Source organism: Entelurus aequoreus, linkage group LG08, assembly GCF_033978785.1.
Source record: "Entelurus aequoreus isolate RoL-2023_Sb linkage group LG08, RoL_Eaeq_v1.1, whole genome shotgun sequence".
NCBI classification, from domain to species: domain Eukaryota; kingdom Metazoa; phylum Chordata; class Actinopteri; order Syngnathiformes; family Syngnathidae; genus Entelurus; species Entelurus aequoreus.
The window spans coordinates 65,603,622-65,630,399 of record NC_084738.1 but is presented as its reverse complement, the minus strand read 5'-3'; the positions used below and the strand labels follow the sequence as shown (position 1 = coordinate 65,630,399).

General features: G+C 37.5%; 2 protein-coding genes across 2 annotated transcripts in view; one reads left to right on the top strand and one right to left on the bottom strand.

The window, feature by feature from the left end:
- Positions 1 to 2,356, top strand: part of nsmfa (NMDA receptor synaptonuclear signaling and neuronal migration factor a) — a 93,018-nt gene extending 90,662 nt beyond the window's left edge. Inside the window, 1 exon segment of the mRNA XM_062057043.1 lies at positions 921 to 2,356. Within this exon segment, the coding sequence (XP_061913027.1) occupies positions 921 to 1,018 (98 nt within the window). The 3' untranslated portion in view covers positions 1,019 to 2,356.
- A 12,444-nt stretch (positions 2,357 to 14,800) lies between these two features.
- The window catches only part of LOC133656153 (calcium/calmodulin-dependent protein kinase kinase 2-like), a 39,152-nt gene continuing 27,174 nt past the window's right edge, over positions 14,801 to 26,778 (bottom strand). Inside the window, exons 11-17 of the mRNA XM_062057040.1 lie at positions 24,219 to 24,418; positions 22,310 to 22,363; positions 22,124 to 22,197; positions 19,906 to 19,993; positions 19,709 to 19,840; positions 17,488 to 17,573; positions 14,801 to 15,885 (exon numbers count right to left, since the gene is read on the bottom strand). Of these exons, the coding sequence (XP_061913024.1) occupies positions 15,810 to 15,885; positions 17,488 to 17,573; positions 19,709 to 19,840; positions 19,906 to 19,993; positions 22,124 to 22,197; positions 22,310 to 22,363; positions 24,219 to 24,418 (710 nt within the window). The 3' untranslated portion in view covers positions 14,801 to 15,809. The remainder of the gene's footprint in view (positions 15,886 to 17,487; positions 17,574 to 19,708; positions 19,841 to 19,905; positions 19,994 to 22,123; positions 22,198 to 22,309; positions 22,364 to 24,218; positions 24,419 to 26,778) is intronic.

Sequence of the window (26,778 nt, the reverse complement as noted above, 5' to 3'; positions counted from 1 at the left end):
ATATATATATATATATATATATATATATATATATATATATTTGTATGTGTATATATAAATATGTATGCATATTTATGTGTGTGTGTATACATATATATGTATATGTATATATACTGTATATATGTGTATATATATGTGTGTGTGTATATATATATATATATGCATACATATACATATATATATATATGCATAAATATATATATATATCAATATATATATATATATATGTATACATATATACACACATACATATACAAATATACATATATATACACGTGTATATATATATATCCTCATATATATATATATATACATATATACACATATGTATACATATATACACATACATATACAAATATACATATGTGTATGTATGTATGTATATATATATGTGTGTTTGTGTTTATATATATATATATATATATATATATATATATGTGTGTTTGTGTTTATATATTAATTATATACAGTATACATACGTATATACACAGTATATAGCCACACAATACTCTTGTAAATTTATGCAAAGAAAATAAGGCTTTTATTCTTGTGAAATTACTTTTTTTTTACATTTAATTCTTGAAATTTCACCACATTTTTCTCACACGTTACTGTATGCTTGTAATGCAACTTTATTGTTATAAAATGTTTTTTTTTGGTTAGAAATATTTAGTACTGTTATTCTTCTCATACTATGATTATTCTTGCAAAACTTTGACCTTTTTTCTTGGAAAATGTGTATTATTATTATTATGAGATTACCACTTTTTTTTCACCTCTTATTTGTACAACTTTTGGAGCTTCGCTAAAGAGTCATTTTGCTTCCAACCACTAGGGGGCATCAGATAAGCAGTAATATTTGATTGTACTAACAGATGTGTTAGTCCTACAAAAAGAATGACATGTTTTCTCTGCTCAAGGCAAAGAGATGATCGAGATGTACTTCGACTTCCGCCTCTACCGCCTTTGGAAGACACGCCAACACTCCAAGCTCTTGGACTACGAGGACTTGTTGTGACCGGCGAGGATGGAGTTGCTCATGGACGTAACAGTGCCCCCTAGTGACGATGGAGATGCTCATGGACACAACAGTGCCCCCTAGTGACGACGGAGATGTTAATGGAGACAACAGTGCCCCCTAGTGACGACGGAGATGTTAATGGACACAACAGTGCCCCCTAGTGACGACGGAGATGTTAATGGAGACAACAGTGCCCCCTAGTGACGATGGAGATGTTAATGGAGACAACAGTGCCCCCTAGTGACGACGGAGATGTTAATGGACGCAACAGTGCCCCCTAGTGACGACGGAGATGTCAATGGACGCAACAGTGCCCCCTAGTGACGACGGAGATGTCAATGGACGCAACAGTGCCCCCTAGTGACGACGGAGATGTCAATGGACGCAACAGTGCCCCCTAGTGACGACGGGGATGTTAATGTACGCAACAGTGCCCCCTAGTGACGACGGGGATGTTAATGGACGCAACAGTGCCCCCTAGTGACGACGGAGATGTTAATGGACGCAACAGTGCCCCCTAGTGACGACGGAGATGTTAATGGAGGCAACAGTGCCCCCTAGTGACGACGGAGATGTTAATGGAGGCAACAGTGCCCCCTAGTGACGACGGAGATGTTAATGGACGCAACAGTGCCCCCTAGTGACGACGGAGATGTTAATGGACGCAACAGTGCCCCCTAGTGACGACGGAGATGTTAATGGACGCAACAGTGCCCCCTAGTGACGACGGAGATGTTAATGGACGCAACAGTGCCCCCTAGTGACAACGGAGATGTTAATGGGGACAACAGTGCCCCCTAGTGACGACGGAGATGTTAATGGACGCAACAGTGCCCCCTAGTGACGACGGAGATGTTAATGGACGCAACAGTGCCCCCTAGTGACGACGGAGATGTTAATGGACGCAACAGTGCCCCCTAGTGACAACGGAGATGTTAATGGGGACAACAGTGCCCCCTAGTGACGACGGAGATGTTAATGGACGCAACAGTGCCCCCTAGTGACGACGGAGATGTTAATGGAGACAACAGTGCCCCCTAGTGACGACGGAGATGTTAATGGACGAAACAGTGCCCCCTAGTGACGACGGAGATGTTAATGGGGACAACAGTGCCCCCTAGTGACGATGGAGATGTTAATGGACACAACAGTGCCCCCTAGTGACGATGGAGATGTTAATGGAGACAACAGTGCCCCCTAGTGACGATGGAGATGTTAATGGACACAACAGTGCCCCCTAGTGCCACGTGGAAGCCATGCAGTGACTATCTACTTTCCAATTTCCACCCTAAAGAGGTTCCTGCTGGTAAAAGAGTAAAAAGAGAAACAAGGTCACCTTCATGAGGTTCATCTCTTCCTGTGCTGATGTCTTCTTCTATGGTCCATACGTGAACAGGTGATCATCACACTTTCTTTCTCTTAAGAACAACTCAGGATTCAAGTAACAATTCTACCAACATGTTGATTAGCGCTCCAGAAAAAAAGGTTTTCAAGTGAAAAATGTTGGAATTCTGCGGAAAAAAAGAGAGGGTGAAAAACATACATTTTCCCGCTGTGATGTCATGAGGGATGTAATAGCCAATCATCAGCGTGTTGCCATGGTGATTCTTCACAACTGAATACAATCTCGACACACTTAGAGGTGAGCATTTTAATCAATTCCTTTTTTCCTTGAAGAAGTTACTTATTTGTTTTAGAAAAAAAGTCACTTTTTTCCACTTTCATCACATTTTTAAACAGGTTTTTATTCTCCTTTTCTCATAAAACGCTTGATTTTTATTGCTGCCCGACACAAAACCAAATATGCAATATTTTCCCCAAAAGTGGTGCAAAAGTACCAATGATAGTCACACACACACACTAGATGTGGTGAAATTATTCTCTGCATTTGACCCATCACCCTAGATCACCCCCTGGGAGGTGAGGGGAGCAGTGAGCAGCAGCGGTGGCCACGCCCGGGAATCATTTTTGGTGATTTAACCCCCAATTCCAAGCCTTGATGCTGAGTGCCAAGCAGGGAGGTAATGGCTCCCATTTTTATAGTCTTTGGTATGACTCGGCCGGGGTTTGAACTCACAACCTACTGATCTCAGGGCGGACACTCTAACCACTAGGCCACTGAGTCATTTATTTTTTACTTAACGGTTATTACGGGACTTTATTCAGGTGAAATAGTATTTTCTCATCACATTTCAATGTTATTTTTACTGAGTAATATTACAAATATTCTGCGATTGAAACTTTATTTGCATAATACGACTTTATTCTTGTCAAATTGACCTCCTCGAAAAAGAGTAACAATTATTCTCCTAAAATTCCGCAGGTTTTCCTGAGCCGCCTACAACTTTAATATGAAAAATTGTGTAACTTTATTCTTTTACGATTTTTTCCTCATAATATTACAATAATTATTGTAATGCTGCGACTTTATTCCCGTAACATTGCAACTTTGTTTTATAGCAATAACGACTTAAAAAATATTTACATATACAAACACACACACATCATATATATATATATATATATATATAAATATACATACACATACATATATGTATTTATATGTATATGTGTATGTATATATATACTATGTATATATATATATATATGTATGTATATATGTGTATATATATATGTATGTATATATATCTATGTATGTATGTATGTATAAATATATGATTTTATATATATCATCATCATCATCGGCGGTCACTCGAAACGAGTATGACTGTCCTCCGTAGGGTCGTCTATTTGTGGATCCGTAGATGGCTGTGTAGGCCAATCCGTGATCCACATATTTTGGTGCAATGTGGGCAGGGGAAAATGGGAGTGGTTGATGGGGGGGGAGCCTTCTTCTGTCTTTCCTTGCGGTGTTGTCGCTTTGTGTCTGCGATACGGCGGAGTTCCATCTCATAGAGTGCTGCACCTTCTTGTACGGATTTCTTCCAGCGAGGCCTGTCCAGTGCTATTTCCTCCCAGTTGTTCATGGGGATGTGGAAATGCTTTAAGCTGGTCTTGATGTTATCCTTGAAACGTTTCTTTTGCCCACCAGGGGCACGCTGACCTTCCTTCAACTGGGAGTAAAGGACCTGTTTGGGAAGACGTGTGTTGGACATGCGGATGACGTGACCTGTCCAGCGGAGTTGGTGCTGCATAATTGTGGTGGTGATGCTGGGCATGTTGGCTTCCTCCAAGACGCTGATGTTGGTGCGTCTGTCCTCCCAACTGATCCTCAAAATCCTCCGTAGGGATCGCTGGTGATGTTGTTCCAGGGCTCTCAGGTGCCTACTGTAAGTAGTCCATGACTCTGCCCCATACAGCAGGGTGGGGATGACAACAGCTCTGTAAACCAGGAGCTTTGTTTGAGCCCTTAGATCCCGGTCCTCAAAGACTCTCCTCCTGAGTCTGGCATAGGCTCCACTGGCACAGCTCAGGCGATGGTTGACCTCTGAGTCAATGTCCGCTTTGGAGGAGAGGATGCTGCCGAGGTATGGGAAGTGGTCAACGTTTTCAAGGGGGGTGTTGTCCACGTTTATGGCGGGCTGATTAGTTGGCTGGTTGGGTGGAGGTTGATGTAGGACCTGGGTCTTCTTGATGTTGAGGGCAAGGCCCAGGGCTCTGTATGCCTTAGCAAAGGCATTCAAGATACCCTGAAGTTCTTCTGCTGAGTGTGCTGCGATGGCGTTGTCGTCCGCGTACTGAAGCTCCATGATAGTGGTGTTTCTAACTTTGCTCTTGGCTTTGAACCTGTTAAGGTTAAAGAGCCTGCCATCGGTTCTATACAGGATGGGGATCCCCTGTGGCAACTCTTTGCCAATGAGGTGCAGTATAGCACCAATAAAGATGGCAAACAGGGTGGGAGCTATGATACACCCTTGCTTGACACCCGTCTCCACAGTGAAAGGCTCAGACTCGGAGCCGCTGTTGCTGAGCACTGTGGCTGCCATGCCATCATGTAGAAGCCTCACTATTCTGATAAATTTATCGTGGCAGCCGCACCTCGACAGCACACTCCACAGAGCCTGACGGTCTACCGTGTCAAAGGCCTTTGTCAGGTCTATGAAGGCCATGTACAAAGGCTGTCTTTGTTCACGACATTTTTCCTGGAGTTGGCGGGCTGTAAAAATCATGTCGGCTGTGCCTCTAGCTGGGCGAAAGCCACACTGTGATTCTGGGAGTGCTTCCTCAGATAGTGGTAGCAATCGATTTGCAAGGACACGAGCTAAGATTTTGCCAGTTGTTGACAGGAGTGAGATGCCCGTGTAGTTTCCACAGTCAGCCTTGTCCCCCTTCTTGAATATGGTCACAATAAGAGCGTTCCTGAGCTCTGAGGGGAGTTCTTCTTTTTCCCAGACCTTGAGAAGTAGGGTGTGGATTTGATACAGGAGCTCTCTTCCACCTTCCTTTAGGATCTCCGCTGGGATCCCATCTGGTCCGGCAGCCTTGTTGTTCCTTAGACTCCTGATGGCATCTTGAACCTCTGTTATGGTGGGGGGTTCCCCCATATCTTCCCTGATGGGACTCTGGGGGATGTGGTTGGTGATGTCTGGTTCAGCTGTGCTGTCACGATTGAGGAGTTCCTGAAAGTGCTCCTTCCATCGGGCATTAATGGACTCATTGTCCTTTAGCAGCTGCTGCCCATCCTTTGAGCGCAGGGGGTTTAGGCCGCGGTAAGTTGGCCCATAGACAGCCTTGGTAGCACTAAAAAAGCCTCTGGTGTCCCCTGAGTCTGCTAGTCTCTGGATCTCCAGAGCCCTTTCAGTCCACCAGGAGTTCTTAAGCTCCCTTACCCGGCTCTGAACATCTGCCTTGGCTCTCGAGTGAGCTATTCTTTTGGCTTTACAGGTCACATCATTCTGCCAGGTGTGAAAGGCACTCCGTTTTTTGGAGATGAGCTGTTCTATCTCTGTGTCGTTCTCATCAAACCAGTCCTGGTGTTTTCTGGACTTGTACCCAAGGGTGGTTTTACAGGTAACGAGGATGGTTGATTTGAGCAGGTTCCAGTGTTCTTCGATGTTATCAGGGTATTCCTGCTGGAGGCTTTCCTCAAGGGATGTCTGAAGTTGCTGCTGGGTGGCAGTTTCATTCAGGCCTTCGAGGTTCAGCCTTGGCCGGATCTGCTTCTTTTGAACCCGCCTTTTCCTCTTAAGTCTGATGGACATTGTGGAGCGAATGAGGCGGTGATCTGTCCAACAGGCATCTGTGTCCAACATGGCCCTTGTGATGTTCACATCACAACGGTCCCTGGCTCGCACAATGACATAGTCAATGAGATGCCATTGTTTGGATCGAGGATGCCTCCAAGATGCCTTCAGTTTGTTTTTCTGGCGGAAGAGAGTGTTGGTAATTGTGAGGTTGTGCTGTGAACATTTGCTGAGAAGCAGGATTCCATTGGAGTTGATGTTCCCGATGCCTTCCTTCCCTATAGTGCCCTTCCAGAGGTGTTGGTCCCGGCCGACCCTGGCATTAAAGTCACCTAGGAGAATAATCTTATCCTCCTTTGGGATCCTAGACAGTGTCTCATCTAAGCAGGCGTAGAAGGTCTCTTTTACTTCGTCTTCAGAGTCTAAAGTAGGGGCATAGGCGCTGATAACTGTTGCCATCTGGTTGTTGGTGAGCACCAGACGGACAGTCATGAGACGTTCACTAATCCCCACGGGAAGTTCAGAGAGGTGACTAACAAGCTGGTTTCTGATGGCAAATCCAACCCCATGGATTCTGGGCTCATCAGAGGCTTTTCCTTTCCAGAAGAAAGTGTAGCCACCCTTTTCCTCCTTCAGTTGTCCTTCGTCTGCACGTCGGGTTTCGGAAAGTGCAGCTATGTCTATCCGGCATCTCTGCAGTTCCCTGGCAATGATCGCAGTTCTCCTCTCTGGTCTGTCGCTGGCCGTATTATCCATCATTGTGCGTACATTCCACGCTCCAAAATTCATATTTCGTGTTTTTCGACCGCATATGGTGATCCCTCTGGATGCGGTAGTCCAGTCGGGAGGTTAGAGGCAGGCTATTTTTAGGGCACCTTTTCTAGCCCCTTCCCCAGGTGGGGTGAGCAGAGTGGATCCTAAAGAGGACTGCTCAGTCGTGAGTGTAGCTGCCGAAGGGCTCTTTCTGCCTCATTCCAAGAGCCCAGCGACTGAATCTTGCACCCACCGCCTTATGTGCCAGTTTTTGACTGGAGGCTTCCAGATCTCACAATCCTACCCCCGTCGCCATTCGCTGGTCGCCATAGGACTTAATCCGGGATGTTAGGGTGGATTCCCTATATGGAGGACGCCTGTGCGTGGAATCTTTTAATGTGGGGAGACTGGTGCACGGTCAGCCACCACACAGTCCTTGGCATTGAGCGGGCCAGGGTCCAGTGGCATGGAGACCAAGACGACTGGGGACCCGTCTTTGCTGCAGCCTTCATCCGCCTTCCCAGCCGTTGTGGTGCATTCCGCTGCCGCCATCTTCCGCCTGGTCCACCGTTGAGGCGGTTTTCACTATTCGCCCATAGCTGGGGTTATTTACCCATAGCTGGGACAGGGGTTGACTGGGCACCAGGGCATGTCCACACACCGGTGGGCCTGCATGCCCCGTCTCTGGGGCCCCCTGCTGCTCCGAGATCCCGTACAACTTAGCCTGGAACCGCGAGGTTCCAGTTACCGTGTGTGGCCACGAGGAGGCATGTACGAGTCTTGACAATGGAGAGGCTATGTACCGGCTGAGGAGGCTTATGCACTCGGCTCCTCTTTTCGCCCTCTGAGACAGAGGGCTAGCCGGCGGCACTAGCTGAAAGCAATGAGTATCAGGCAGAAGCAGCATGCAGCATAGCAAGCAAAAGCGGCATGCAGCATGCACTAACTACAGGTACTACTACTCCAAGGCTACTGCACTAGACGCATCACATCGCCCTGTGCGATGTTTTCTGCACACACACACAAATATATACATATTTGTATATATACATATATATATATATGTATATATACATATGTATATATATGTATATATATATCTATGTATGTATATATATTTATATGTGTATATTTATATATATACATATATATATACATGTTTATATATATATATGTACACACATGTGTATATATACACGTGTATATATACATGTGTAGATACACACCTGTATATATACATGTGTATATGTATACACACACGTGTATATATACAGTACATGTGTATATATTTACACACGTGTGTGTATATACATGTGTATATATATACACACGCGTGTAAACGTATATACATGTGTATATATATACACACACGTGTATATATATGTGTATATATATACACACATGTGTGCGTATATACATGTGTGTATATATATATACGTGTGTGTGTATATATATATATATATATATATATATATATATATACACACACATGTATATATATACATGTGGATATATATGTATACATACATGTGTATGTATATATGTGTGTATATACTGTATATATGTACATATACATATATACACACATGTATACACACCCACGTGTATATATATATATATATATATACACACGTGTATATATATGTATGTATATACTGTATATTTATGTCCATATATATGTGTATATATATACATATATACTGTTATATACATATATATAAATATGTATACATATATAGTCATGTGTTTATATATATAAATACACACGTGTGTATGTATGTACTGTATATATGTATATATATATATGTATATACATATACATATATACACGCATATATACATATACACATTTGTGTATATATATATACACATGTGTATATATACACATGTATATACTGTATGTGTATATATACATGTATATATATATATATACATATATTTATACATTTGTATGTGTTACTTGCTTGCTTATGGTTGTCCATCGAGTCCGATGATGACATCCACTTCTATCGGTGAGTTTGTTGGTGGCTGAATAGCCCTATCCTGGATAAACAAACCCTACTGCAGGTAGGGCATGTAAATGTGGTGGTGGTGGTGGAAACGGCAACTGTAGGTGTATTCCTCCTGAGTCTTCTCTCCTGTCTCTTGGCTGTCCTATCCTGACGCCAGGTGTTACGATCAGCAGCCACATCCTCCAGGGCCTCAGGTCTGATTTTACACTTCCTTAGTGCAGTCTTCAGCTGGTCTTTATATTGTTTCCTCTGCCCTCCAGCAGAGCGACGACCATGGTGTAGCTGGCCGTATAACACTTTGCGAGGCAGGCGGTCTGAGGGCATCCTTACTACGTGGCCCAGCCATCGTAGTTGGTGCAGGGTGATCATGGCCTCAATACTCCTGCAGTTGGTTTTTGAGAGTATTTCAGAGTGAGGCACACGATCACGCCATGTGATCCCCAGGATGCGCTGAAGGCAGCGTATGTGGAACTGCTCTAGGGCCTTGATGTGGCGGCTGTAGGTTACCCAGGCTTCACAGCTGTAGAGGAGGGTAGTGAGGCAGATAGCTTGATAGACAGAGACCTTTGTGTGGAGATGGAGGTTCTTGTTTTGGAAGACCCGACGTCTGAGTCTCCCAAAAGCTGCCGCTGCCTGCTTGATCCTGTTCTGGACCTCACTATCAACAGTGTTGTCATCAGAAAGAATGCTCCCCAGGTATCTGAAGGATGGAACGATTGTTATTTTTTCTCCAGAAACCGTGAAGACAGGTGATGTAGATGGCTTGTTAGAGCTCCACTGGCAAACTACTTTCGTCTTGCTGGTGTTGACGGTCAGTCCCATCCTGCTGTACGCTCTCACCGCAGCCGCAAGAACAGACTGAAGGTCTTGTGGGCTGTGAGATACAAGAAGACAGTCATCTGCGTACTGCATCTCAACAATTCTCTCCCTCTGCAATTTGGTGGTAGCCTGAAGCCTCCTGATATTAAAGAGGTTGCCATCTCGACGGAAGTCCACTGTCACACCGCTGCTGTCCTCAATCTCCATGTGGAGAAGCTTGGTGACACATAGCAAGAAGATGTTAAAAAGCACCGGTGCTAGTACACACCCCTGCCTTACTCCTGTATGTACAGGGAAGGGGGCAGACTCTTGACCTCCTATGGTCACTCGAGCAGTCATTCCATCATGAAACTGACGGAGGATGTTAACGAACTTAATGGGACAGCCAAACTTGAGGAGGACTTCCCATAGAAGTTCTCTCTGAACAGTGTCGAAGGCTTTGGAGAGGTCGACAAAGGCCATGAATAGGTCCTGATGTTGTTCCCTACATTTTTCTTGCAGCTGTCTAGCTGTGAAAATCATGTCCACTGTGCTCCTATTCTTTCTAAACCCGCACTGTGATTCAGGCAGTATCGACTCAGTGATGTTATTAATCAGCCTCTGGAGCATCACTTTTGCCAGAACTTTACCGGCAACAGCAAGGAGTGAAATGCCCCTACTGTTGCCACAGACAGCCTTGTCACCCTTGTTCTTGTAAATAGTGACAACATTGGCGTCTCTCCATTGTTGTGGGACGTTCTCTTCAGCCCAGACCTTTGTGATGTACTGGTGCAATGTTCTTGTGCAGAGGTATCCTCCTTGCTTCAGTAGTTCAGCCGGGATGTTGTCATTACCGGGGGATTTGTTGTTTTTGAGTGAGCGGGTAGCTGATCGGACCTCCAGGAAGGTTGGGGGCTCGTCCAAATTGTGCATGACGGGAAGTGTAGGCAGTTCATCCAGAACAGTGGGGTCTGCATCAGATTCCTGATTCAACAGGGTGCTAAAGTGTTCCGCCCATCTCAGCAGGATGCTAGGTTGGTCCTTCAAGGTTGACAGGCCGTCTGCTGTTTTCAGGGGAGTGATGCAGCGGTTTGTTGGGCCGTAGGTCTTCTTGACAGCATTGTAAAAGTTGTGCATGTCATTTTTATCGGCAAAGGTTTGGATTTCATGTGCCTTTTTTCTCCACCACTCATTCTGCATCCTCCTAACAGCCCTTTGCACTTCTCCTCGAGCTCTCTGCCATTTCTGCCTGGAGCTACTGGATGAAGGGTTCTCTAGGGTTGCCCTGTGTGCTTTGTGCATATCCTTCAACAGGACATGGATGGTGTCCGAGTTTTCATCAAACCAGTCTTGGTGGTTCTTGCTCTTGAAGCCGATTGTTTGGACTGCTGCCTCATAGAGAGCCGAGCTGATAGAGTTCCAGTTCTGGTCGATAGAGTTCTCAGAAGAGTTCAAGGAAGACTCCACCGCCCCAAGTTTCTCAGCCAGGGAGCGGCGAAAGTCATTTCTTGGATCAGGGTTTTCCAGGCGGGCGCAGTCTAGCTTCTTCCTTTTGGGTCCTCGCCGTCTCAAGGGGGGGCGCACTTGCATGTGGACATTGATCATAATCAAATGATGATCTGTCCAGCACTCTGCACCTCTCATGGCACGGGTGATGAGGACGTCTTTGATGTCACTACGCCTCACTATGCTATAATCTATCAGGTGCCAATGTTTAGAACGGGGGTGCATCCATGAAGTCTTATATTTAGCCTTCTGCTGGAAGATGGTGTTGGTTATGGTCAGGTTATGCTCTGAGCAGAGAGTAAGCAATCTCATCCCATTTGAGTTAACCTGACCAACTCCATGTCTGCCAAGTACTCCACTCCATATCCTGTTGTTCTGTCCCACTCGGGCATTAAAATCCCCAAGCAAGAAAATCTTGTCATTCTTGGGGATCCGGCAAAGAGCCTCATCAAGTGACTGGTAGAAGGAATCCTTGACCTCATTCTTAGATGGCAGGGTCGGTGCATAAGCACTGAGAAGTGTGGCGTAGCGATTCCTGACCAGGGGGATACGGAGGGTCATTAGTCTCTCACTAATGCCGTCAGGTGTTTCAGTGAGTCTTGGCAGCAGTGTGTTTTTGATGGCCAGTCCTACACCATGCAGATGTTGCCCTCCTGAGGGGTAGCCTTTCCAGAAGAATGTGTAGCCCATACCTTCCTCAGTTAGAGAGCCTTCATCCAGGATCCTGGTCTCACTCAGGGCTGCTCAATTGAGGTGAGCAGTGCCGTCCCTAAATAAGGCTGCTCAAACACACAGGGGTCTGCCGAAAACAGCTTCCACTCAACCGAGCTGTTAGCGACCTATACCCTGTGCTGCTGCCGTGCAGGGTTCTAGCTAAGAGCTTCCAGTCCATTCAAACCTGCTCCCGTTGCCAGAAACCCCATCGCCGTCAGACTTCAACCAGATGTTAGTCCAGGTACTGTTCACCATGGTCAGAAGTGGGTACCTGCGCAAGGAGATATTTAAGTGCCAAAGGAGGTGCGCTTTCTCCAGTAGCACTATCTTCACCACAATGAGGTAAACCCGGTGGCGTGGGTGAGCCCATGACGACCAGCCCCCCATCATGACTGCAGGAGGTTGCCGGGTCCTTAATCTTTCAAGGCCCGCCTATTGCGCACCGCCAGCACATTGCTTTTCTGTCAGGGTGTGCTCCCTTAGCCTTTGCCTAAATAAGCTGACCCACAAGGCAATGGGGCTATTTACCCATAGTTGGGGCAGGGTTGACGGGCGTCAGGGCGTGTTCCACACAATGGTGGGCCTATACGCCGCGTCTCTGGGGCCCACTGCTGCTCCGAGATCCCCTTCAGTTTAGTTCGGGGTCTGCAAAGACCCTTATCCGTGTGTGGCCTCGAGGAGGCACTGAAGGAGTCTTGGTGGTGGAGAGGCTTTGTACCAGCAGGAGGAGACTTACGCACTCGGCTCCTCTTTTTACCCCCCGAGGGGGGCTAGCTGGCGGCGGTAGCTGTAAGCAGAGAGTAGCAAGCAGAAAGCAACATGCACTATCTACAGACATCTCTCTACTTCTACTGCACTAGACGCGTCACACACACCCTGTGTAAGACACAGGGTGTGTGTATATATATATATATATATATATATACACACATGTATGTGTATATATATATATATACACACACATAAATATATATATATATATATATATATATATATATATATATATATATATATATATATATATATATATATATATATATATATATATACACATTTATATATACACATGTATATATACATATATTTACATATATATGTATGTATGTAAATACATATACGCATAAAAAAATATATATATGTCTATATATATATTTATGTATATGTGTATATATGATTTTTCTCACAGATTTACTATCTTTTATCCTGGAAAATGTGAAATTTTTCTTCCTCATAGTACGACGTTTTGCAAAAGGCACCAATTTTACTCTCATATTATGAATTTATTTGCGTAACATTGTGACTTTTTCATAAAATTATTTTTCTCATTACGTCAGTATTTTTCTGAAAATATCCGTTGTCATGCATTTATGACTTTTGATAACTTTCTTTGCCGCCAGATACAAAACCAAATATGCAATATTACCCCAAAGTGGTGCAAAGTGGAATATTTGCAGTGAGGTCAATATTTGACTTTGACATTTTGATTTTTGGAGAAGAAACAAAAACGTGCAGAGTTTACTGGCCGGTCTTGAAACGCTTTGATTTAGATGCTCATCTCTAATTCCCCCAGAAGGAAGTAAAAAAAAAAAGGGCTTGGACGCGAGTGAGCAACAAAAAAAGATGACAAATAATCTTTGTGAATGAAAATACAACAAATAATACAAGGTTGTTGCCATGAATATTTTCTGAATAAAAACTCTGATGCTGAGTGATGAAGAAGGTAGTTTTATTAAGTATTACTGCGTGTCATGCTGGCACAATACACGTTTTGGCATGCAGCGGCAAACCTTTTTTACACCACAAAGAAGCAAACACGCTTCTGACACAAATAAAAGTGCTGACTCGGCTGCTCGAAGATTCCAAGAAAATGACGAAAAATGTCTGCAGATTTGGATTGTTCTATGCCATGTTAGCTCTGCGACCTGGGATCCCACAAAATCCATGACCGGAAACACTTAAGTTGTGAGACTCGAGGCGTAGAATTTAAACAATCAAGTTTTAATGTTCAGAGAAAAAAGTTGTAATATTACCAAGAATATTGATGTAAGATTAGGACTAAACCCCTTGATTCTAGTGAAGTAAAAGACAAACTATTTCTCATCAAATTCTGACTTTATTTATGTTCATTTGGGTAATATCACAAATATTCTGCTCTGCAACTTTATTTGCATAAAACAATTTTATTCTTGTAAAATGTAACCTTTTTCTCCTTGAAAATAATACCAACTATTCTACTAAAATTATGCAGTTTTTCCTCATCCGCCCACAACTTTTAAAATGTTGCTAACTTTTTTCTTTTAAGATTGACTTTTTCCCTTATATTACAATAGATCACAAAAATTATTTTTTGTCAGGAGAAAAATATAAATTAAATTTATGCATTGTTTTTACCTTACCTTGTAATATTATGAATTGTTCATCATGAAATTATGAATATCATTTTATAATTTTTTTATATATACATATATATATACACACACATACATACATATACACATATATACAGTATGTGTGTATATATATATACACATGTGTGTATATATACATATATATATGTGTATATATATATAATATAAATATGTATAATAGATATATACAGTATATATTATATGTATAATATATATATTATGTGTATAATATATATTATATACATATAATATATATATACAAATATATTTATATATATAATATATATATATTATATATATATAATATATATATAATATATGTAATATATATATTATATATATAAAATATATATATTATATAATATATTATATTATATATATACATATATATATATAATCACAAAAATTATTTAAAAAAAATTATATATATATTTTTTTACCTTACTTTGTAATATTAATTGTTCAAGAAATTAAAAATATAATTGTATTATTTTTTTTCTGCTCACTTCTTGTAAGATTATGACTTTTTTCTCTGGAAAATAAATTTGTACAACAAAAAAAATTTTGTTTTCTGAAGAAAAAAAAAAAAAAAAAAAACTTATTTTCAATATAGAAAAAAAAAGCTTTTTCCTCTCTGGAAAAAAAGACTAATAACATTTTCACAAAAAGAAGAAAAAACAATAAATTATTCTTTTAGGAGTGGAAAAAGCACTTTTTGTGAGGAAAACAGAGATATGACTGCAGAGAAGTGTCGACCATAAATGTGTACATGAAGGTGTACTTTGTGTATTCCTTCAAAGTGCAGTAAAATGACGTAGAAATGCATAGAGGAGTTTGGGCTGAGCGGAAGGAAGCATTGATTATTGATTATTGATGGTTGACTTGATTAGACGTGGACATGGCACATCTTCTCATACATCCTGTAGATACGTCATGCATAGGCTGGTACAAAATGTACTTCCGGGTTCTTCACATACAAAATGATTTGTTCCACGTGAAAAAAAAGGGGTGATTTTTTGAGCATACACGAGAAGAAGTGGTCCAACAAGCACGTGGACTGGAACTACAAGAGCAGATTATTTACAGTATGTGGCCACACCAGCACCTTGCGGAAGCGTGTTGACAAACACCTTCTTCCTTGGGGAAAAGAGCCGAGAAAGTCCGCACTGAAGATGGTCCTCTCAAAGTAAGTAAAGTATTATTATTATTAATATTATTCATATGAAAGTGTGCTGTTGTCGTACCTGAAAGTGGGAAAGTCACAAAGGAGAACCACGCCTGAGACTCGCATGCTTACAGTAAACATGCAACTATAGACCAGGGGGAGGAGCCTGTCCTTCTGGAGTCTTCCCACAGTCTCAAGGAGCCCCCGTGAGTACTGTACGTACAGTAAGTTCTGGAAGAGTCAAGGGGTTGGCGGCGCAGTGACAAAGTTGAAATCCAACCTGCTGCATCAGGAAAGAGTCTCGTCTTCTCCCAACAACGGAAGATCCACGCTCCTCGCACCTTCACCCTGCTGCTGCTGCTTCCTGCAAGTACACGTAAAACTACACGTACAGTACAAGTAAAACTACAAGTACAGTACAAGTACCCCTGGGTCCTATTCGGACTTTCTGTGAATTTTCAGCGTTGATGTAGTGACAAACGCAGATAATATAATTATAATGGGGGATTTTAATATCCATATGAATACCCCGTCAGACTATAATTGATAGCTGTGGTCTTACACAAAGAATAAATTAACCCACGCATCGCAACGGTAATACGATAGACCTAGTCCTTGTCCGGGATGTCACCACCTCCAAAGTTACGATGCTACCGTACACTAAAGTAATGTCCGGTCATTACCTTTATAAAATTAGAAGTTCTGTCTCATTGTCAACGAGCTAATAATAATAATAATCACTTCTTTAGCATCCTCAACATTAATGCTGTCACAATTACGACTTGCCGGTCATGGCGCCATTCCCAAATGATGTGGGGTCAATCGATAACCATTGATAGAATAGCACCGCTAAAGCTAAAAAGGGCCCCTAAAAGGCATACCCCATAGAAGAAACTAGAGCTCTTAAACTATCATGTAGAAAGCTAGAACGCAAATGGCGCGCGACTAAACTTGAGGTTTTCCATCAAGCATGGAGTGATAGTTGAATAACTTATAAATGCACGCTTACCTCAGCTAAAACTAATTACTACTCAAATCTCATCCGCCTCAATAAAAACAATCCTAAAAATGTGCTCAGTAGCATCGCTAACCCAACAAGGGACTCCTCCCAGTAGCTCCACCCACTCGGCAGATGACTTTATGAATTTATTTACTAAGAAAATTTAACTCATTAGAAAGGAGATAATTTATTTATTAATACCACCTTAACATTTAACAAAACAATTATACACTTATTTAATAATACCACCTTAACATTTGACAATAAAACAATTACACACCTATTTAATAATACCACCTTAACATTTGACAACCAAACAATTACACCCCTATTTAATAATACCACCTTAACATTTGACAACAAAACAATTACACTTATTTAATAATACTACCTTAACAGTTGACAACCAAACCATTACACAAGGTGACTCTGTAAATAATCTGTGTATTATCTTCCACCCAACTCTCTGGTTTGAGTCACACATTAAGAGTGTTACTAAAACAGCCTTCTTTCATCTCCGTAATATCGATAAAATGTGTTCCATTGTGTCCACTAGCGTCGTTGAGATCATTATTCATGCCTTTGTTACGTCTCGTCTCCATTACTGTAACCTGTTATTTTCGGGTCTCCCTATGTCCAGCATAAAAAGATTACAGTTGGTACAAAATGTGGATGCTAGACTTTTGACAAGAAATTTTGATCATATTACACCTATACTGTATATACATATACTGTATATACCTTTATATACATACATACCTACACTGTATATACCTTTATATACATACATACCTACACTGTATATACCTTTATATACATATAATGTATATACCGGTACCTTTATATACCTTCTAATTGAGAACTTTGCTTCACTATACACACTTTTTGATTTAGGAACCCTGTTGAAGAAGCAGTTGAATGTGTAAATGGAGGTTCCATATATGGATATGAAGTGAGAGTCCTCACGTGTGTGAGCCGCTGCTTCCTTCTTTCCTGGCCCAATCAAAAGGGTTCCCAAAGGATCTCTTCCTCAACATGGTCCTCACCAGGATCTGCACAAAGACATTTTTATTACATGTATGAATATTCATGTCTTCATTATGTATGCATGACACTTTAGTTAAACTGTATATAACATGTTATTACATAGTAGTGTGACACTCAATGTTACTTTTACATTACTTCTCACAGTACAGTAGAATAGTTGCTATATACATGATAATAAAACAGATTACAGTAAATATATTATTAGTATATAAATAATAATAAAACAGATTACAGTAAATATATTATTAGTATATAAATAATAAAACAGATTACAGTAAATATATTATTAGTATATAAATAATAAAACAGATTACAGTAAATATATTATTTGCTACATAAATGATAAGTAAACAGGCCACAGACAAAATATTTGCTATATAAATAAAAATAAAACAGATTATAGGCATATATATTATTTGTGATATAATTGATAATAAAACAGGTTACAGTAAATATATTGTTATACAAATGTTAATAAAAACAGATTAGGTTAATATATTATTTGTTATATAATTGATAATAAAACATTACAGACAATATATCATTTGCTTATAAAAGATAGTGAAACAAGTTACATTAATATATTATTTGCTATATAAATACTAATAAAACAGGTTACAGTTAATATATTATTGCTATATAAATAATAATAAAACAGATTAGAGACAATATATTATTTACTATATAAATAATAATCAAACAGGTTACAGTTAAAATATTATTGCTATATAAATAATAAAACAGATTAGAGACAATATATTATTTACTATATAAATGATAGTAAAACAGGTTACAGTTAATATATTATTGCTATATAAATAAAGCAGATTACAGTTAATATATTATTTGCTATATAAATAATAAACAGGTTACAGTTGATATATTACTGCTATATAAATAATAATAAAACCGATTAGAGACAATATATTATTGCTATATAAATAATAATACAACCAATTAGAGACAATATATTATTGCTATATAAACAATAATGAAATGGTTGCATGTTACAAAGCTCCAGTTGGCTATTGACATGAAATATAAGTGAAGACGGTCGAAAGATTTCTTTTGAAAAATCGATTCGTTTTTTCCATTTAGATAGCATTATGACTTTATTCTTCACTATACAAAAAAAGATTTAGCGGCCCTTTTTTTATTTTATCATATTTATATAGTTGGATTTTCATATTTATTTATTTTATTTGCCTAGCAGATATATTTTTTATATTTTAATGTTTGTTTTTGTTAATTATGGCAGACCTCTAAAATAATAATAACTGGGATTTATATAGCGCTTTTCTAAGTACCCAAAGTCGCTTTACATGTAAAATATTGAACATATACTCTCACTCCTACATGTAGTGACAAATGATTATATTCTCATATTTATTGTATTGATAAGGCCGATACTTGTTTGCCCGTGTTGATATCAGCATGTTAGTAGTATTAATTATTATTAATGTTAGTTGTTGTTAGTAGTATTAATTATTATTAATGTTAGTTGTTGTTAGTAGTATTTATTATTATTAATGTTAGTTGTTGCTAGTAGTATTTATTATTATTACTGTTAGTTGTTGCTAGTAGTATTTATTATTATTACTGTTAGTTGTTGTTAGTAATATTTATTATTATTACTGTTAGTTGTTGCTAGTAGTATTAATTATTATTACTGTTAGTTGTTGTTAGTAGTATTCATTATTATTACTGTTAGTTGTAGTTAGTAGTATTTATTATTATTAATGTTAGTTGTTGCTAGTAGTATTTATTATTATTACTGATAGTTGTTGTTAGTAGTATTTATAATTATTAATGTTAGTTGTTGTTAGTAGTATTTATTATTATTAATGTTAGTTGTTAGTAGTATTAATTATTATTAATGTTAGTTGTTAGTAGTATTAATTATTATTAATGTTACTTGTTGTTAGTAGTATTTATTATTATTAATGTTACATGTTGTTAGTAGTTATTATTAATGTTAGTTGTTGTTAGTAGTATTAATTATAATTAATGTTAGTTGTTAGTAGTATTTATTATTATTAATGTTAGTTGTAGTTACGGTAGTAGCATTTTAGTAGCAGTCATCACATGTAGAGACAATTATTATTATTTATGAGAATGATGATTAAAAGTGTCTTCTCACCACAGTGGGCAGGCTGGGAATGTGTTTGACGGAGTTCTCCACTTCCTCCTCCGTCACCTCGATGAGCGAGCAGCAGTTGTCGTCCTCCGGGGGGAGGGGCTCGGCGCCGTGCCGGGTCACCCACGGGTGAACCTGCGAGACCGGGGGAGGGGTCAGAAGGTCAGAGGACCCACTGGTGGAGGAGGAGAATGTCTTACTTTTATCTGTGGAATTGATATTCTGCTCTCAGGGTTCTTGTCCAACATCTTCAGCAGCAAGTCCTTCAGGTCGTCTGACACCTCAGCACTGGGGGCATGACATCATCAGTATACTTGGAATTACATCATTATACTTGGAATAACATAATAATATTTGTAAGAAACATAATAATACTTCTAATATACATAATACTTGTAATAACATAATAATCATTGTAAGAAACATAATCCTTGTAATAACATAATCGGTTGTAATAACATAATCCTTGTTAAAAACCATAATAATCCTTGTTAACGAAACAATACTTGTAATAACATAATAATCGAATCGGTTGTTAAATTATAATACAACTTGTAATAACCATAATAATCCTTGTAATAAACATAATAATCCATGTAATAACATAGTAATCGGTTGTAATAACATAATCGGTTGTAATAACATAATAATCCTTGTAATAAACATAATGGGTCATAATAACATAATCCTTGTAATAAACATAATTAATGTAATAAACATAATAATCCTTATAATAAACATAATAATCCTTATAATAATTTAATAATCCTCGTAATAAACATAATAATGGGTCGTAATAACAAAATAGTCCTTGTAATAAACATAATAATGGGTCGTAATAACAAAATAATCCTTGTAATAAACATAATGGGTCGTAATAACATAATAATCCTTGTAATAAACATAATAATCCTTGTAATAAACATAATAATGGGTCGTAATAACAAAATAATCCTTGTCATAAACATAATAATGGGTCGTAATAACAAAATAATCCTTGTAATAAACACAATAATCCTTGTAATAATCCTCGTAATAAACATAATAATGGGTCAAAATAACATAATAATCCTTGTAATAACATAATAATCCCTGTAATAAACATAATAATGGGTCGTAATAACAAAATAATCCTTGTCATAAACATAATAATGGGTCGTAATAACAAAATAATCCTTGTAATAAACACAATAATCCTTGTAATAATCCTCGTAATAAACATAATAATGGGTCAAAATAACATAATAATCCCTGTAATAAACATAATAATGGGTCGTAATAACAAAATAATCCTTGTAATAAACATAATGGGTCGTAATAACAAAATAATCCTTGTAATAAACATAATGGGTCGTAATAACATAATAATTATTGTAATAAACATAATCCTTGTAATAAACATAATAATGGGTCGTAATAACATAATAATCCTTGTAATAAACATAATGGGTCGTATAACAAAATAATCCTTGTAATAAACATAATGGGTCGTAATAACATAATAATCCTTGTAATAAACATAATAATGGGTCGTAATAACATAAAAATCCATGTAATAAACATAATAATGGGTTTTAATAACATAATTAAACTTTTAATAACATAAAAATCCATGTAATAAACATAATAATGGGTTGTAATAACATAATTAAACTTTTAATAACATAATAATGGGTTGTAATAACAATAATCCATGTAATAACATAATAATCCTTGTAATAACATAATAATCCTTGTAATGAACATAATCCATGTAATAAACATAATGGGTTGTAATAACATAATAATCCATGTAATAAACATAATATTGGGTTGTAATAACATAATCCTTGTAATAAACATAATCCATGTAATAAACATAATAATGGGCTGTAATATAATAATCCTTGTAAGAAACATAATAATGGGTTGTAATAACATAATAATTCATGTAATAACATAATAATCCATGTAATAAACATAATGGGTTGTAATAACATAATAATCCATGTAATAAACATAATAATGGGTTGTAATAACATAATAATCCATGTAATAAACATAATAATGGGTTGTAATAACATAATAATCCATATAATAAACATAATAATGGGTTATAATAACATAATAATCCTTGTAATAAACATAATAATGGGTTACAATAACATAATAATCCTTGTAATAAACATAATAATGGGTTACAATAACATAATAATCCTTGTAATAAACATAATAATGGGTTGTAACAACATGATAATCCATGTAATAATATAATAATCCATGTAATAAACATAATGGGTTGTAACAACATGATAATCCATGTAATAATATAATAATCCATGTAATAAACATAATGGGTTGTAACAACATAATAATCCATGTAATAACAATAATAATGGGTCGTAACAACATAATGTTTAGAAAGAAGTAGAAACCGACCGTTCTGGCAACTCCACTGGCAGCGTTCTGATCTTCTGATGCAGGCTGAGGATGCGCTCGTCCATAAAGGGACACTGCACACAAACACACACTTGAAAATGATTCCTAGCTGTTCAAGTCAGGCAGAAAGAGAGAGAGAGAGAGAGAGAGAGAGAGAGAGAGAGAGAGAGAGAGAGAGAGACTCACCACTCCAAAGACGAAGCAGTAGAGCGTCACACCCATGGCCCAAACATCCAGAGCCTGCATGATAGGACAACAACAGGCCAGAAGTGGATTCATCAACAGTGAGCATACTTGCTAGATGCAAGGGTTAGGGTTCAATTGATAAAATCAGTTAAAATTTTAGCATGCTAACGTTAGCATGAAAACATAGGAAAAGTTAGCATTGTTCTAAAATGGTGCCAGGTATTAAAAAACATCATTTTTAGGTTTAAACAAATGCAATTAGCTAAAATGAAATTTTAGCATGCTAACATTAACATGATAACATAAACACAAAGGTCAGCATACTTCTACGAGCCATGAGATTTTAGGTTAAAATTAATACAATTAGCTAAAATGCTAGCATAAAATGCTAGCTCGCTAACGCTGGCATGTTATAATGAGAACAGTGAGCGTACTTGCAAGTTGGCAAAAACTATCAAAATCTTCAAGAGTTAGGTTGAAATGAATTAAACTAGCTAATGTGTTAGCATAAAACTTTAGCATGATGACATAGGAAAAGTTAATGTAAAATAGCGCCAACTATGGAAAGCCATGAATTTTAAAGTGTGGACAAATAAAACGAGAAAAAATGCTAGCATAAAACATTAGCATCCTAACAGAAAAGAAGTTAACATACCTTTATGTTGGCACCAAGTTTCGAAATTCCGGATTTTTATGGTTCACGATAGAAAATTGATCTAAAATGCTAGCATTGAACCTTAGCATGTGAATAGAGGGGAATGTTAGCATACTTCTAAGATGGCGCCAAGTATAGAAAGTCAAGATTTGTTTGTGTAAATGAATAAAATTTGAAAAAATGCTAGCATAAAACGTTAGCATACTAACAGAAAAGAAGTTAGCATACTTAGCATATCAAAACCCAGGATTCTTAAGGTTGACAATCCAAAAATTGCTAGCATAAAACGTTAGCATGCTAACGGAAAATAAGTTAGCATACTTAGCATATCAAAATCCATGACTCTTAAGGTTAACAATCCAAAATTGCTAGCATAAAACGTTAGCACGATGACAAAGGAAAAGCCATGATTTTGAGGTTTAAATGAATACAATTATCATACATAATAGCATAAAACCTTAGCAAGCGAATATAAGGGAAGTTAGCATACTTCTAAGATGGCGCCAAGTATAGAAAGTCAAGATTTGTTTGTGTACATGAATAAAATTTGAAAAAATTATAGCATAAATCGTTAGCATGCTAACAGAAAATAAGTTAGCATACTTAGCATATCAAAATCCATGACTCTTAAGGTTAACAATCCAAAATTGCTAGCATAAAACGTTAGCACGATGACAAAGGAAAAGCCATGATTTTGAGGTTTAAATTAATACAATTAGCACACATGCTTACATAAAACCTTAGCATGCTAACATAGGGGAAGTTAGCATACTTCTAAGATGGCGCCGAGTATAGAAAGTCAAGATTTGTTTGTGTAAATAAATGAAATTAGAAAAAAATGCTAGCATATAACGTTAGCATACTAACAGAAAAGAAGTTAGCATACTTAGCATATCAAAATCCAGGACTCTTAAGGTTAACGATCCAAAATTGTTAGCATAAAACGTTAGCATGCTAACGTTAGCACGATGACATAGAAAAAGTACTTCTAAGATGGTGCTGAGTAGGAAAAGCCATCATTTTTTTAGGTTTAAACGAATACAATTAGCACAAATGCTAGCATAAAACTTTAGCATGCTAACATAGTTGTAAGATGGCATCAAGTATCAGGTGTGTGGCCCTCAAAGAGTAAATGCCAGTTAAGAATAATAAAGAGCGGTAATAAAGTACTAGTTGTAAGATGGCATCAAGTATCAGTGGTCCTAGTTGCAGTACTGGCAGGCTACAGCAGAGGGCGCCAGAGAGGCAGCTGACCTTGCCAGAGAAGTTCTTCCTGGTGTCTGACAGAGTCTCCGGGGCCAAGAAGGCAGGTGTGCCCACAGTGCTGGTCAGGAGGGCGTCGGCTCCCTGGAACTGATTACTGACCCCGAAGTCTGCGATCTTGATGTGACCGTCTTCTGCCACCAGCAGGTTGGAGGGCTTCACGTCTCTGTGGATGATCCTCTGGTAGTGTACTGCACACATGGACTACTTGTCAACACTACAAATACTGTCATATATACACTGTGTAGTACAAATACTGTCATATATACACTGTGTAGTACAAATACTGTCATATATACACTGTGTAGTACAAATACTGTCATATACTACAACAATACACTGCGGTATAAATACTGTGTAGTACAAATACTGTCATATATTACAACAATACACTGCGGTATAAATACTGTGTAGTACAAATACTGTCATATACTACAACAATACACAGTACACTGTCATATAAATACTTTCATATACCACAACAATACACTGTGGTATAAATACTGTCATATACTACAACAATACACAGTACAGTGTCATGTAAATACTTTCATATACTAGTACAATATACAATACAGTGTAGTATAAATACTTGTATATACTAGTACAATATACAATACAGTGTCGTATAAATACTTGTATATACTAGTACAATATACAATACAGTGTCGTATAAATACTTGTATATACTAGTACAATATACAATACAGTGTCGTATAAATACTTTTATATACTAGTACAATATACAATACAGTGTTGTATAAATACTTTTATATACTAGTACAATATAAAGTACAGTGTCGTATAAATACTTTCATATACTAGTACAATATATAATACAGTGTCGTATAAATACTTGTATATACTAGTACAATATACAATACAGTGTCGTATAAATACTTGTATATACTAGTACAATATACAATACAGTGTCGTATAAATACTTTTATATACTAGTACAATATACAATACAGTGTTGTATAAATACTTTTATATACTAGTACAATATAAAGTACAGTGTCGTATAAATACTTTCATATACTAGTACAATATATAATACAGTGTAGTATAAATACTTTCATATACTAGTACAATATACAATACAGTGTAGTATAAATACTTTTATATACTAGTACAAGATACAATACAGTGTTGTATAAATACTTTCATATACTAGTACAATATACAATACAATGTTGTATAAATATTTTCATATACTAGTACAATATACAATACAGTGTTGTATAAATACTTTTATATACTAGTACAATATAAAGTACAGTGTAGTATAAATACTTTCATATACTACAACAATGTACAGTACATCCACAGTACAGTGTAGTATATTTATATTGTTGTGTTTTGCTTTATGTTGTTGTGTTTTGTCTTATAGTTGTTTTATGGCTTTATGTTGTTGTGTTGTGTCTTATAGTTGTTGTTTTATGGCTTTATGTTGTTGTGTTTTGTCTTATAGTTGTTGTTTTATGGCTTTATGTTGTTGTGTTTTGGCTTTATGTTGTGTCTTATAGTTGTTGTTTTATGGCTTTATGTTGTTGTGTTTTGTCTTACAGTTGTTGTTTTATGGCTTTATGTTGTTGTGTTTTGTCTTATAGTTGTTGTGTTTTGCTTTATGTTGTTGTGTTTTGTTTTATAGTTGTTGTGTTATGACTTCATGTTGTTGTGTTTTGTCTTATAGTTGTTGTTTTATGGCTTTAGGTTGTTGTGTTTTGTCTTATAGTTGTTTTATGGCTTTATGTTGTTGTGTTTTGTCTTATAGTTGTTGTTTTATGACTTCATGTTGTTGTGTTGTGTCTTATAGTTGTTGTTTTATGGCTTTATGTTGTTGTGTTTTGTCTTATAGTTGTTGTTTTATGGCTTAATGTTGTGGTGTTGTGTTTTATAGTTGTTGTTTTATGGCTTTATGTTGTTGTGTTTTGTCTTATAGTTGTTGTTTTATGGCTTTATGTTGTTGTGTTGTGTCTTATAGTTGTTGTTTTATGGCTTTATGTTGTTGTGTTTTGTCTTATAGTTGTTGTTTTATGATTTCATGTTGTTGTGTTGTGTCTTATAGTTGTTGTTTTATGGCTTTATGTTGTTGTGTTTTGTCTGATAGTTGTTGTTTTATGACTTCATGTTGTTGTGTTGTGTCTTATAGTTGTTGTTTTATGGCTTTATGTTGTTGTGTTTTGGCTTTATGTTGTGTCTTATAGTTGTTGTTTATGGCTTTATGTTGTTGTGTTTTGTCTTACAGTTGTTGTTTTATGGCTTTATGTTGTTGTGTTTTGTCTTATAGTTGTTGTGTTTTGCTTTATGTTGTTGTGTTTTGTCTTATAGTTGTTGTGTTATGACTTCATGTTGTTGTGTTTGGTCTTATAGTTGTTGTTTTATGGCTTTATGTTGTTGTGTTTTGTCTTATAGTTGTTGTTTTATGGCTTTATGTTGTTGTGTTTTGTCTTATAGTTGTTGTGTTTTGCTTTATGTTGTTGTGTTTTGTCTTATAGTTGTTGTGTTATGACTTCATGTTGTTGTGTTTTGTCTTATAGTTGTTGTT